Below are 15,093 nucleotides of genomic sequence, written 5' to 3'. Positions count from 1 at the left end.
GTTAAAAAGGCTTTCTATGTACTGTCTTTCTTTGTAAAAAAAACTCGTGTGCAAGTGCGGCTTATAGTCCGGTGCGGCTTATGTAAGAAAAAAAATGAAATATCCCTGAATTTTAGCTAGTGCGGCTTATAATCCGGTGCGGCTTATAGTCCGGCAATTACGGTATATTCACATATTATATTAAATAAATAAAAGAAACATTTTAAGCATATAATTATACCTACACATCAAATCAATAAAGAAGACATAACTAGACATTTTTGATAAGTGGTGATGAGAAAGGTTTTTATAACTTTATGATCTGATATATTTCTGAGCACTTTGAAATAACAAATGACTTTTGATATATTGCCTAAATAGCTTAATGACCCTTAAGGAACTGTGTAATGCATGCCTGATGTTTTTTCTCTGAATCATGGACACGGCCAGAGTCGTCTTGACCGTTCAGTACTTGATTGTATCTTATGTTTTGACTAATGCTAGACGCCAGTTTTTGATTACTACTGAACGTTCTGCACAGAGGGAAATAGTTTGCCTAACAAAGAAAAGATAACGGTTGGAAGCATGATTAAACTAAGAATAAGCAAAGACATGATGTATCAAAAGAACAGCAATAGATTAATGATGTCACAGCCAAAAGCTAACATAATTTCGTACAAAATGACAAAATTAAAAGAATGAGGTACGACAGTGTATGTCCAAGATTGGAGAAGAATGTTCACAGGAAGGTCACGTAGCGATAAAACCAGCAGGTGCCAGAAGGAGCCACCCAAAGACTCGGCCAAAGATGATCGCCAAGGCCAAAAGACGGGAGGGAAGACAACAGCCCCCACCCGAGAACTCGGCCAAAGATGATCGCCAAGGCCGAAAGACGGGATGGAAGACAACAGCCCCCCTCCACACACACACACCAACAGCCCCCCACCTACACACCGAATCGCCCATAACCAGCACCACTCCCATGGAAGCAGACTCTCCTTCGAACTTGCCCCACCCCGAAGACTCATCACCCATCAATCTCGGCCCACAATGTGCTACTGAATATAAAACTGATCTAACAACCTTGGACTTTGCCTTTTCTGAATGGAGACTTTCTGCTCTTGAAGGGCCCAGCGCTGTATTGTACTTTCCTGAAAACAGAGCTTTTTTGAACAAGAATTGTGATTGAATTCAACCAATCTGTGTAAGTCTAATTTCTGCTTCAGTGTCTTTGCATTTTCCTAAATCTGAAGAAATCAAACGAGCACACAGTGAGTAAATTGGATAACAGGTGATTGGCAAAGGCTTTTGCCGTGAGGCGCAGATAACGCGCTCCCTAAATTGTGGAAAGAATCCAGCAGTACACATCTCCAATTCACAGGATGCAACAATGAGGAGAAGATTGACTGTAAATGAAGCTTTGGATAACATCTTTGCTGCAAATGAGGGGGAGGACACAGGATTTTAGCGATGGAGATGAGCAGATCTCTGAGGATGAAGATGATGTGGAGTACCAATTGTTCCTCCTGATGTGCATGGAAGGACAGCTGCTGGAAACATCATCGAAATGACCCCAGGGGTCACGAGGTTTGCTGTGACAAGAGTAAGTGACATCAAGACGTGCTTTGATCTTTTTTTGCCATTGTCACTAAAAAAAGTCATAAAGACGTGCTTTGATCTTTTTTTGCCATTGTCTATAAAAAAAGTCATAATTGCTATGACAAACCTTGAGGGGGAAAAAGTCTATGGCAACACGTGGAAAGACATTGATGAGATGTTCCTGGATGCCTACATTGGTGTTCTTCTCCTTGCTGGAGTTTACAGATCCAGCAATGAGGCAACTGAGAGTCTCTGGGATATATCAACGGGCAGAAATATTTTCCGGGCAACAAAGTCTCTTCAGACCTTTCACATGATCTCAAGAGTCCTCAGATTTGACAATCGAGACATCAGAGCAAAATCTGACAAGCTTGCTCCCATCAGGGATGTTTGGGAGAGATGGGTGCAACTCCTTCCACTGATGTTCAACCCAGGGCCAGAGGTGACAGTGGATGAATGTTTTCTCCTTTTCCGAGGAAAATGCCCATTCCAGCAATACATGCCCAGCAAGCCAGGCAAATATGGCATAAAAATCTGGGCAGCCTGTGATGCTAAAACAAGCTATCTGTGGAACCTACAGATTTACACAGGCAAATCTGCAAGCGGCATCCCTGAAAAAAAAACAAGGAAAACGTGTAGTCCTCGATTTGACTACTGGACTGCAGGGTCACAACATCACTTGTGACAATTTTTTTACCAGCTATGACCTTGGACAAGAACTTCTCAGGAGGAAACTCACCATGGTGGGCACAGTAAAAAAAAAAAACCTGAGCTGCCTGCTGAAATGTTGCCGGTGAAGGACAGGGCTCCACTTTCCTCCAAATTTGTTTTCACAGATACCACCACTGTTGTTGCATATTGTCCAAAAAAACAACGGAATGTGATACTGATGTCCACTCTTCACAAAGATGCGGCTGTGTCATCAGGAAGAGACTGAAGGAATAGGGTCGAAATACAAAAAGTCCTGCCTAGCTACAAAAACAGATATGCTCAAACCTCATTGAATAAAGTACATACCGTATTTGCCGGTGTATTGGTCGACCTTTTTCGATCCAAAATCGACCGAAAAAAATCGACCTCGACTTATACACCGAGTCATAAAATTTAACTTCGTATTCATCGCTTCAAATGTGATGGTAACCAAGGCCGTTTCTCATGCATCTCATTGTGCGTTGCACTTAGAAAATTTGAACCGGGCGGCATGCGCGAGTGCGCGGCCCGCTGGAAGTCGAATGAGGCTCCGCGATCTCCTCCGCAGTGCTTATAAACAGCCGATCCGCTCGGCGGGGGCTATTTTCGGCCACTTGGCGCGTGCGCACGGCCTCCCGGATAATGCATGCCTGATGTTTTTCTCTAAATCTCATGGACACGGCCAGAGTCGTCTTGACCGTTCAGTACTTGATTATATCTTGTGTTTTAACTAAACGTCATATGTCGCCTAATGCGAGTCGGCAGCTTTTCGATTACTACTGAACGCTCTGCACAGAGGGAAATATTTTGCCTCTATATTATTTAGAAAAGATACGGTTGAAAGCATGATTAAACTAAGAATATAATGACGTAGGCAAAGACATGGAGTATCAAAAGAACAAACTTTGCATAGTCAGGGAACGGTAATAGATTAATGATGTCACAGCCAAAAGCTCACATAATTTCGTACAAAATGACAAAATTGAAAGAATGATGAAAGCATGAGGTGAGACAGTGTATGTGCAAGAATGGAGGAGAATGTTTACAGGAAGGTCACTTGGAGATAAAAACCAGCAGGTGCCAGAGGGAGCCAGCCAAGGACTCGGCCAAAGATGATTGCCAAGGCCGAAAGCCGCGATGGAAGACAACAACCCCCACACACACCGAATCGCCCATAACCAGCACCACTCCCATGGAATCAGAATCGCCTGCGAACTTGCCACACCCCCTGACTCATCTCCCATCAAACTCGGCCCACACTGGCATGTGCAAATGAATATAAGCTGACCTTGAATGTTGCCTTTTCTGAATGGAGACTTTCTGCTCTTGAAAGGCCCAGCGCTGTACTGTACTTTCCTGAAAACAGAGCTTTCTTGACAAGAATTGTGATTGAACTCAACCAACCTGTGTAAGTCTAATTTCTGCTTCAGTGTCTTAGCATTTTCCTAAATCTGAAGAAATCAAACGAGCACGCAGAGAGTAAATTGGATAACAGGTGATTGGCAATGGCTTTTGCCGTGAGGCGCAGATAGCGCACTCCCTAAATTGTGGACAAAATCCAACAAGACAAAAAGCCCATCATCCTGGACTACATCAAAAACAAAGGAGGAGCAACAGCCACAATGCCAGTGAGACCACCTTGCTCAAAAAGAAAGAGGTTTTCAGGTCTGCCCTAGCAGTATGGACAGAAAAACCTACATAGTGTGCTTCACCTGCAAGAAATACATCTGCAAAGAACACACTAAAAGTGTCACTTTTTGCAACACATGCATCTAAACACACACAAGCACGCGCGCCCACACACACACCTACACACACACACACACACACACACACACACACACACACACACACACACACAGGCATGTTCTTTGCACATAGTATTTATAGAACAAGTACTTGATTTCTTTTGGTGTGATTTTCTCGATTGGTTGTTTATGACTGTTCTGTTTTTCATATTGTTTAATATTGTATTAAAAATCTATTGTGTGGAAAAAAGAGACTTGTTTTTGCCCTTTCCTTGAAGTAAATATAAACGGGTCCAAAATGACCCGAAACACCATAGATGTTACTATATTTGATAATATTAAAATGAAAATCTTTTTTTTGTTGAACATTTAAGAAATGTATTTTCATATATCTCAGTTACACTCAGGTAACAGAACAACTGATTATTTTGTTGCCTTCTTCTCTTAAGGTTCATTTGACCACTTTTTAGACATTGAAAATGAGGGGTATGCTGTTAAAACAAAGGCCCAGGGGGCCACAAAAAATATTAAAACCAATCTTTTCATGGATAAGGGAGCCCAACCAGCTAAAAAAGAGTTAAGAAAAACATTGGATGATAAAAGATTGTTTTTAGGGTATTTTATGGCTGATTTAATACACGGGTCCAAAATGACCCGCTAACACCACAGATTTTAGCAGAAAGCTAACAGAATGTGAAGGTTAACTAAGGAGTTGCATTTTTGGGAACTAAGATAAAGGCCATGAAATCTGGTGGTTGTTGGGGGGGGGGGGGGCAACTGAGAGTCTCTGGGATATATCAACGGGCAGAAATATTTTCCGTTTGCCTTTTGCATTGCTAGCTAATTGTTTTGCATCAACCTCCAGCCTCTTGACAACTAATACTCTTTTAAGGACAGGTAATGTCACTCTCGCATGCTGCATTTGCTGTCCAAATAAATCCCAAGGTTAATTTTGTCACGAAAAAAGGTAAATGAGTTTGCATAGTTTGTAGCACAATGTGGTGAACCCAAATAAAGCAAAGCTGGGAGGGAAAGCAAGACAGGTCTCAAAATAATTTTGGGGGGAAAACAAAGAAAGCAATGTACTTGGAAGAATAGAACCAGTGAAGTAACAAAATCAAATTACAAAGCAAAGAAGAATCTCGTGGAAACAAAACAATACTACAAAGTACAGGGAAAACTTGTCATGACATGGGAACACAACAACGACGACTGAAACAACCACAGCATATCAAGGCACGACACGAGTGGCTGGGAGTAGCTAATTAGTTGAAACAAGAAACGGGGCGGATGAGAACAGCTAGAAATGATAAACTAACAAGCAGGATAAGGCATAGTTATGGGACACGGGATAAAACTGTCAAAACATGAAACAAATCTAAAACTAATCAAAACACAGCTCATGACAGTAGGTTCCCCATTCCTGAGTTGAACGACTTTCTGTTCCTGTTTGCCATCATGACCAATAAGCAGGCAATACCTTTTTATTATTTGTTTAGTCCTTTTGAACATGTAAAGTATTTCCATCCATTTTTTTGACCACTTCAGGGTTATGGGTGAGCTTCAAGCCTCTCCTGGCTATACCCTGGACAGGTTGGACTGGTGCCACAAGGCACATATCGCAACATCAATAATTCACTCTCATTCAAAGCTTCATTGAGTGGGAACTGAACCCACACTGCGGAAACACAAGTCAGGCAAACGTACCATCCGACCATGAGTCATGATGCACTTCCCCTTTGGAAGATTTTTTGTTTGTTATTTTATTACATTTTATTATTACTTTTTATTTTATTTTAATAAACATAGTCAGGGCCCAAGATAAGCTACTAAGCATATCATCCATCCATCCATCCATCCATCCATCCATCCATCCATCCATCCATCCATCCATCCATCCATCCATCCATCCATCCATCCATCCATCCATCCATCTTCTTCCGCTTATCCGGGGTCGGGTCGCGGGGGTAGCAGCCTCAGGGGGGACTCCCAGACTTCCCTCTCCCCAGCCACTTCATCCAGCTCATCCCGGGGGATCCCAAGGCGTTCCCAGGTCAGCTAAGAGACATAGTCTCTCTAGCGCGTCCTGGGTCGTCCCCGGGGTCTCATACCGGTGGGACATGCCCGGAACACCTCCCCAGGGAGGCGTCCAGGAGGCATCCTGATGAAAATGCCCGAGCCACCTCATCTGGCTCCTCTCTACGTGGAGGAGTAGCGACTCTACTCCGAGTCTCTCCCGGATGACCGAGCGCCTCACTCTATCTCTAAGGGAGAGCCCGGACATCCTGCGGCGAAAACTTGGTTCAGCTCTCTCTTTACCACGACGGACCGGTACAGAGTCCGCATTACTGCCGACGCTGCACCGATCCGCCTGTTGATCTCGCGCTCCATCCTCCCCTCACTCGTGAACAAGACCCCAAGATACTTAAACTCCTCCACTTGGGGCAGGATCTCGTCCCCGATCCAGAGAGGGCACTCCACCCTTTTCCGATCGAGGACCATGGACTCGGATTTGGAGGTGCTGACCCTCATCCCGACCGCTTCACACTCGGCTGCGAACCGCTCCAGTGAGAGCTGGAGATCACGGCCTGAAGAAGCCAACAGCACCACGTCGTCTGTAAAAAGCAGAGACGCAATGTTGAGGTACCCAAACCGGACCCCTTCAACGCCTCGGCTGCGCCTAGAAATTCTGTCCATAAAAATTATGAACAGAATCGGTGACAAAGGGCAGCCTTGGCGGAGTCCAACCCTCACTGGGAACGAATCCGACTTACTATCGGAAATGCAGACCCACCTCAGGCATCGGGACCAAACTGCCCTTATCAGTTGGTTCGGCACCCCGTACTCCCGAAGCACCCTCCACAGAACCTCCCGAGGGACACAGTCAAACGCCTTCTCCAAGTCCACAAAACACATGTGGACTGGTTGGGCGAACTCCTATGCACCCTCAAGGATCCTGCTGAGGGTGTAGAGCTGGTCCACTGTTCCACGGCCAGGACGAAAGCCACACTGCTCCTCCTGGATCTGAGGCTCGACCTCCCGATGGACCCTCCTCTCCAGCACCCCTGAATAGACCTTACCAGGGAGGCTGAGGAGTGTGATTTCCCTGTAATTGGAACACACCCTTCGGTTCCCCTTCTTAAAGAGGGGAACCACCACCCCAGTCCGCTAATCCAGAGGTACTGTCCCCGATGTCCATGCAATGTTGTAGAGGCGTGTCAGCCATGACAGTGCCACAACATCCAGAGCCCTTAAGAACTCCGGGCGGATGTCATCCACCCCCGGGGCCTTGCCACCGAGGAGTTTTTTAACTACCTCAGTGACTTCGACCCCGGAGTTCGAAGAGTCCGCCTCAGAGTCCCCAGGCCCTGCTTCCACAATGGAAGGCGTGTAGGTGGAATTGAGGAGTATTCTCTTCGAAGTATTCTCCCCACCGACTCACGACGTCCCGAGTCGAGGTCAGCAGCACGTCATCCCCACTGTAAACAGAGTTGACGTTCCACTGCTTCCCCCTCCCGAGACGCCGGATGGTGGACCAGAATTTCCTCGAAGCCGTCCGGAAGTCATTCTCCATGGCCTCGCCAAACTCCTCCCACACCCGGGTTTTTCAGCAACCGCCGAAGCCGCGTACCGCTTGGCCATCCGGTACCTGGGAGCTGCCTCCGGAGTCCCGCAGGCCAAAACGTCCCGATAGGACTCTTTCGTCAGCTTGACGGCATCCCTTACCGCCGGTGTCCACCAGCGGGTTCGGGGATTGCCGCCACGACAGGCACCAACGACCAAGCGGCCACAGCTCCGGTCGGCCGCCTCAACAATGGAGGCGCGGAACATGATCCACTCGGACTCAATGTCTCCCGCCTCCCCCGGGACGTGGGAAAAGCTCTGCCGGAGGTGGGAGTTGAAGCTCTTCCTGACAGGGGATTCAGCCAGACGTTCCCAGCAGACCCTCACAGAGCGTTTGGGTCTGCCAGGTCGGACCAGCATCTTCCCCCACTATCGGAACCAACCCACCACCAGGTGGTGATCAGTTGACAGCTCCGCCCCTCTCTTCGCTCGAGTGTCCAAAACATGCGGCCGCAAATCCGATGACACGACTACAGTCGATCATCGAACTGCGGCCTCGGGTGTCCTGGTGCTAACTGCACACATGGACACCCTTATGTTTGAACATGGTGTTCATTATAGAAAATCCGTGTCGAGCACAGAAGTCCAATAATAGAACACCGCTCGGGTTCAGATCGGGGGGGGGCGTTCCTCCCAATCACGCCCTTTCAGGTCTCACTGTCATTGCCCACGTGAGCATTGAAGTCACCCAGTAGAACAATGGAGTCCCCAGAAGGAGCGCTCTCCAGCACTTCCTTCAGGGACCCCAACTATATCTAGTCGGAACTTTTCTGCCTCACACACCAGTTCGGGCTCCTTTCCAGCCAGAGAGGTGACATTCCATGTCCCAAGAGCCAGCTTCTGCAGCCGGGGATCGGACCGCCAAGGTCCCTGCCTTTGGCCGCCGCCCAGCTCACAATGCACCTCACCCCTTTGGCCCCTCCCACAGGTGGTGAGCCCATAGAAAGGGGGACCCACGTTTCCTTTTCGGGTTGTGCCCGGCCGGGCCCCATGGGGAAAGGCCCGGCCACCAGACGCTCGCCTTCGAGCCCCACCTCCAGGCCTGGCTCCAGAGGGGGGCCCCGGTGACCCGCGTCCGGGCGAGGGAAATCTAAGTCCATATATGTTTTTCTTCATAAGGGGCTCTTTGAGCCGTGCTTTGTCTGGCCCCTCACCTAGGACCCTTTTGCCATGGGTGACCCTAGCAGGGGCATAAAGCCCCAGACAGCATGGCTCCTAGGATCATTGGGACACGCAAACCCCTCCACCACGATAAGGTGACGACTCACGGAGGGGTAAGCATATCATATACCAAAATATTTAACACCAAAATTGCTGCCATAAAACAGATAAGGTGTTCAGCAAAACCATCCATCCCTCCATTTTATGAACCGCTCATCCTCATGAGGTTTGCCGATGTGCTATAGCCTCCCCTTGCTGTCTCAAGACGTTAGGCGGGGTACACCCTGAACTGGTTGACAGCCAATCACAGAGCACATATGTATAGACAAACAACCATCCATACTCACAATCACACCTACAGACAATTTGGAGCGGTCAATCGGTCTACCTTGCATGTTTTTGGAATGTGGGAGGAAACCAGAGTATCCAGAGGAAACCCACACAGACATCGGAAGAGCATGCAAATCCCACACAAGAAGGCCAGAATCGAACCCCTGTACCCCTAAACTGTGAGACGGATGTGCTAACCAGTGCCCCACCGTGCCGCCCTGACACATACTAACTGGCAAACACTAATCAAAACAAATGACAAAAGATTCATTCTGTTTAACAGAGTAAAAAATGAAATGTGAATGGCCAGTTGAAGCAATGTCTTAATGTTCCTTGGTGTGCTAGATGAGAAACCAGAACCAGAGGGATAACTAATATTTAGTGTAGGAGCTGGCTGAGCATGAGAGAGCAGATAAATGACGTAGAAGTCAGGCAGAGGAATACGAATTTTATTACTTTGCAAATGAAAACACCCCAATAAAAAAGAAAGACTAGCATCAGTAACACATTGTGCAAATAGAATTGAGTCAGTGTGTTGCAGATATGGTGATAAACAGAACTCCACTCCTGAAAGTAAATAGACGCACGCCGCAGGTGCGTTATTTTAGTACACGTAACCCTTTTTGGGTTTAAAGTACATTTACTATTCAGCTTATCTCATATACAAAGTGTGGAGGAGTATCAGAGCAGCACAAGGGGAAAATCTACATATAGTTTACTATCACCTTTAAACCGTTTCCTGATTAGAGTGCATTAACGAAATTTGATTCTACCCTTAAAAATAAGAATTTAAATCATGAAAGAAATTAAGAAGTTAAGAAGATGTCTTTCCACCTGTCTTCAGCAGCACATCTACTTTAACTTGAGCATCCTACAAAAGTCACAGAAAGTGTTTTGCCCTTCTATTTGTTTTATTTTTGAAAACAATAGATGATACAGCAAAATGTATTTGTGTTTTTGTGACTTCTGGGCTGAATTGTTGTCTTTTTCTAACATGAACAAGTCTCTAAATACTGTCTAGTTAGTCCACATTGTTCCTGCGTGAGAATACTGACTAACAGTCACTTGGGCACCCTTGCGTCATCGTCAGTCTGTCCATAATTATAATATGATCATCACGTCCGTCCCCGCCTCCGCCAAACTAAAAATAAGAAATCATAGTCCAAAAGAGCCCAATTCAATTAATAGTTTGTAATAAGCCAACAAGCCGTGGTTTCGGGTGTTGCTCATGCTCTAACAAAGTAACAGTTTAACCGCAGAGTGGACTTTTTTTCCCCCCGAGAAGAGACGATGGCAATGCAGCAAGAAAGGGTGGAGCAAACAAAGGTGTGGCTTCACCAGGTTAACAAAAACCTGTGGAAGTTAGTGAGTCACGCGGACAGAAGGAATGCTTTCATTTTACAATGCTTGGTGATTACACCCTGCATGATTCACTGTCAGCAGCCTTGCTGAAAGACCTGTCCACGTGTTTGACACCATTCCATTTTTCATTTTTATCTTTCAGCGGAGATTTGTTCAGCTTCCCTTTTGGAATGGATATAGACACACCTTCATTGTGAGGAGAGGATAAAAATGATAGAGATTGACTCGACCACTTGTGGAAAAAGGTATGTATACACATTATCAGTGAAATGTTGTCCGTTGTCCTTTTGTGGAATTATGAACACGGAAAAATATAGACAGTATATTTTTAAAAAAAAGACAGGATGTAGAAGAGTACAAGTTTGGTGTAATGTGTAATGTCAGAAGATAAATAAGACAAAAATAATGATGTTGTAATCTAAATGACACATATGTTCAGTCATATCAGTGATCACTGATTATATAGCAAAAAAAAAAAGACAGGCTAGTCAGTCCGAATGACCAGAATGTAGATTTTTTTGTTTTCATTCATTTTCGATTGGTGCGTGTAGGTGGTTGCATCAGACGTAAAATATCACAATTGTCTCTTAACGCCTACCAATAGCAAATCCAAATTCGGCCCAAAGTTCCTTTGCTAGGTTTTAAAGATTTTTTACCTCATATTTACTACAGCAAGGAAAATTATGCGTACAGAGCGTAAATTACTGTTTACCGTTGAGGACAATGAGCAATTTTATAAAATTATTACTACAAGTAGATAAGGCTAAATAACAAGATTACACTGTAATACATTTACTATGCAGTATTTATTGATCATCAAATGAAATTGTGTGCCACAGATAGTTTCACCGGCTAAGTGAAAAAGAATATATAACAACATATGATATTTCAATAAGGTGCAAGAGCTGCCAGCACTAAAACTCCCACCGCCGTCATTATAACACTCCTCAACGATTAATGTTATTTCTCTGTTCTTCCTGGCCTTTTGGTTTTTTCCAACTCTGTAGTATAGTGGATAGTTGCTGCAATTTCAGAATTGCAATTTTATTGTGACGTAAAACTTATTTAAATTATGCGTACAGTACAGGAGGAAGATAGGTAGATTTAGGTGGCTTCTACGAAGCTTTTAAGCTAAATAAGACTGTGTCCAACCTCTTTTAATAAAACATGATCAATGTGACCATCTTGATTGGTGTGAAGATACTGATATGCCTCAGAGCTTTTGAGATTGATTATTGACTTACAGCTGAAGCAACGGAGTCCAGTTCAACATGTGACTGAACTGAACCTTGCTGCTGACTCCTTCTTTGTCATACATTTTTAATAGTGCTACATTAGCAGGAAGCGGGATTGAAATGTATTCTATTATAAAATGCAAGAATTGGTGTTCTCACATTGTTAAAATCTGTGGCCCTCTCTCCTCCATCTGTTATCTCGATCTACACATTTGCCCTCCCATTTTTAAGTGCTCTCAAACTAATAAGTTACCCAGATAATCTGTCTTAGCTAAATTCTTTCATAAATGAGCAACATTTCAAAATGTGCAAATAATTTGAAATCCCATCAATCTGGCTTCTGACAAGGACACGACAGTTAAAAATTACATATTACAAGTTTTGTATTACAAGATGTTTTGTTCTGCTTCACATGGGGGCTAAAGTAGCACTGTGCTAAGATGGTTTGATTATTACCTGAGTGGTCGTATGTGGCTTTGGACACTTGGACAGTACCTCATCATTGCTGGAAATTATTCAAATGTGTGACCTAATGGTAATGTGTCACTTTTGCTCTCCCTGCTCATTATTATAATCCAGAGTTAATGTTTACGTAGACGATAAGATACTGTACACGGCTACGTCATGGAGTGAAGCAATTACTGTACAAAGTCTATCATTGGCGAAGCGCAAGAATCTCTGATGGGGTCAAGTAAATGCTACAAAAACGACAGATTCTGATCCGTTCACGCTCGCCATTAGAAGTTGCTGTCAATTCATAATGGCACTACAATAGAGAGTGTAAAATACTTGGGTTTTTTAATATTTGTCTCTCTCATCCATCAGGCAGGGAATGCTGGATGGCAGGCAACACAGGCGATGTTGCTGTACTGCACGACCTCACTGCCTTCTCTTCATATTGGCTCTGGCAATAGTTTTGTTTTATTACAGTGTAAACATAAAGGACAGTGCAAGTGACTGGGGACCTCATTGGTGGATGCAATATAATGCAGGAAAATGGTGGACTGGGCTGGAAGGTCTACGCAGTGGCAACATTTCTGTCATAGGAGTTGATTGGAAAGTTTCTCCATTTGCCGCAGTTTGGGCAACTCAGAGAGAAGGCGTCAAAACTGGACTATCAAGTGAAGGAAGTCAGTTTGCAATTCAGCAGGTTGCAGAAAACCAACCGCTGGCTGAAGGCCAAATCCAATACGTCGTAGCTTACCCTTCTGAGTATCACTTTATTATAAACGAGCCAAACAAATGTGCAGAGCAGAAACCATTTGTGACACTGATGGTTCCCGTGGCGCCCCACAACAGACGTCATCGAGACGTTATCCGCAGCACCTGGGGAAGGGAAAGTGTGGTGTTGGGGAAGGTGGTCAATGTTTTCTTTCTGCTGGGGCTGCATACCGGGGAGCCTGTCAAACAACTTGAAGAAGAGTTGCAGCAAGAGAGCAAGGAACATGGAGACCTGATCCAGAGCGATTTCCTCGACTCCTACAATAATCTGACCATCAAAACCATGGTGATGCTCGAGTGGCTTAACTCCTACTGCTCCGGTGCCCCTTACGCCATGAAGATTGATTCTGACGTGTACCTCAATGTGCCAAATCTCATTTCCATGTTGTTAAATGCACCAAAAACAAGCTACATGACTGGACATGTAGCCAAAGAAGCAGAGGTTCTGCGAAATCCCACTTCCAAGTGGTATGTCCCAGTGGATCTTTACCCAAAAGCAACGTACCCACTTTATGTTCTTGGCCTAGGTTATGTTCTTTCTATGGACCTGCCTAAAAAGCTTGTGGAAGCTTCCAGATATGTGAAATCCATTTACCTTGAAGACGTGCACTTAGGATTTTGCATGGAATACCTGGGCATTTCTCCCACAGACCCTCCAGATTGGCAATACTTCCAGTTCTCTCCCGTGCCATATGATCCTTGTGTTTATTCCAGACTTATCGCCATCACCTTAGATGAACATATTGATCTCAAGTGGATTTGGAAAGATTTACAACAAGCAGGGAAGGCCTGCTGATATGATGAAGTATGACTTAAACGATTACATTCCAGAGTGGGACGTGTTTTTTGTTTTTACCTCTGTTTGCTCAACATGTGTTACATTGCGCACGTTAAAGAGGAATCGGTATTTATTATCTGTATCACCTCAATTATCTTTCCAAGAGAGATATTTACCACACTGCACTAATTGTATTGTACTATTGCCGTTTAAATTTCATTGCTGTCACTCCAAATACGGCAAACTAATTAACCTTTTACATTGCATCCACCTTCCCTCTCTTCACACCCGCCAATTCACTAACATTTGATAATTCTGTCATGAATATGCTGCATTTGCTGGTCAGATATGGAATGGCCTTGGTTTTGCCAGTCCTATTAATATCTCATTTTTTTGGATGAGTCTGGTCCCTAGTGTAGTGCAGCAAATAGTTATTGGCATGTGTGTCCTCATCGACTGAGTTAGTGATAAATTTATCCTAGAAAATAATGTCCTGACTACTTTATGTGTTGACAGTCTAAAAGTGTTCATCACAACATTTTGTGAAGAAATTTGCCAAATATGCACTTTCTATGACAAAAACGTACTGCTAACTTTGTGTGGAAATGTACAAAAGTCACTCCAATGTAGATAATGAAAATACATTCCTGTAGTGTGACTACATGTAAGTGCAGCAAAGAATAAAGGACGTTTTATTAAACACCTCTGACTTTCACTACGACAACCACAGTCCTCATGACATCGAACAAAGCAGTTTCCTTTTGTGAATTTTAAAAATGTGCTTCAACTCGTCTTTAACTTGATGAACCGGCATGTCTGTAAATCAGGCAAGAAACCTCATAACTGCCATTGCTTTGCTAACAATCACTGAGTAGCAGGCAGGTAACTATGTTGACTGTTTACATGCTGAACATGATCATCATCGCCAAGATGGGGGGAAAAAAATCACAAATGAATACGTATATTGGTCAGGAATAGTTTTTGTTTTTTTATCTTTATGTTTTTCAGCAGACAAGCAGTTCTGTTATCTGTTGGAACCTCTTGCACGTGCAACTCGACATGTTTGTTTGCATCCCATGAACAGCTATGAGGGAGGAGTGCAGCAATGAAGAAAAGCTATTTATCACTTGGCACAAAATGGGAACATCATCTATATTACTTTGCTGAATTAGAATAAAGGAGAACATAAATTTAAATGATTTAGTGTCATGGATCAGAATGGAGCAGGGTGACCAAATGCAGCTTGGACCAGGGTTTATTGAGGGAAAAGGTAGTTGGATGGGAGGCTGAAGGGAACAAGACCAACAGAACCGGCAAACTAACATAACTTAACGGACTGACTGACAGACTGACTGACAAGGACTGC

The 15,093-nt window shown here is 44.4% G+C and overlaps 1 protein-coding gene across 1 annotated transcript; it reads left to right on the top strand.

The window, feature by feature from the left end:
• The first annotated feature begins 10,483 nt into the window (after nucleotides 1–10,483).
• LOC148400193 (beta-1,3-galactosyltransferase 1) lies at nucleotides 10,484–14,429 on the top strand. The gene is made up of 2 exons (XM_088371236.1): nucleotides 10,484–10,738; nucleotides 12,554–14,429. The coding sequence occupies exons 1-2, from the start codon at nucleotides 10,704–10,706 to the stop codon at nucleotides 13,743–13,745; spliced, it is 1,227 nt and encodes a 408-aa protein (XP_088227362.1). The 5' UTR covers nucleotides 10,484–10,703; the 3' UTR covers nucleotides 13,746–14,429.
• The last annotated feature ends 664 nt before the right edge of the window (nucleotides 14,430–15,093 follow it).

Source organism: Syngnathus floridae, chromosome 3 (genome assembly GCF_059516105.1).
Source record: "Syngnathus floridae isolate MCC-2025c chromosome 3, RoL_Sflo_1.0, whole genome shotgun sequence".
NCBI classification, from domain to species: Eukaryota; Metazoa; Chordata; class Actinopteri; order Syngnathiformes; family Syngnathidae; genus Syngnathus; species Syngnathus floridae.
Note: the sequence above shows the minus strand (reverse complement) of the source record. Positions and strands in the feature narration are given on the sequence as shown.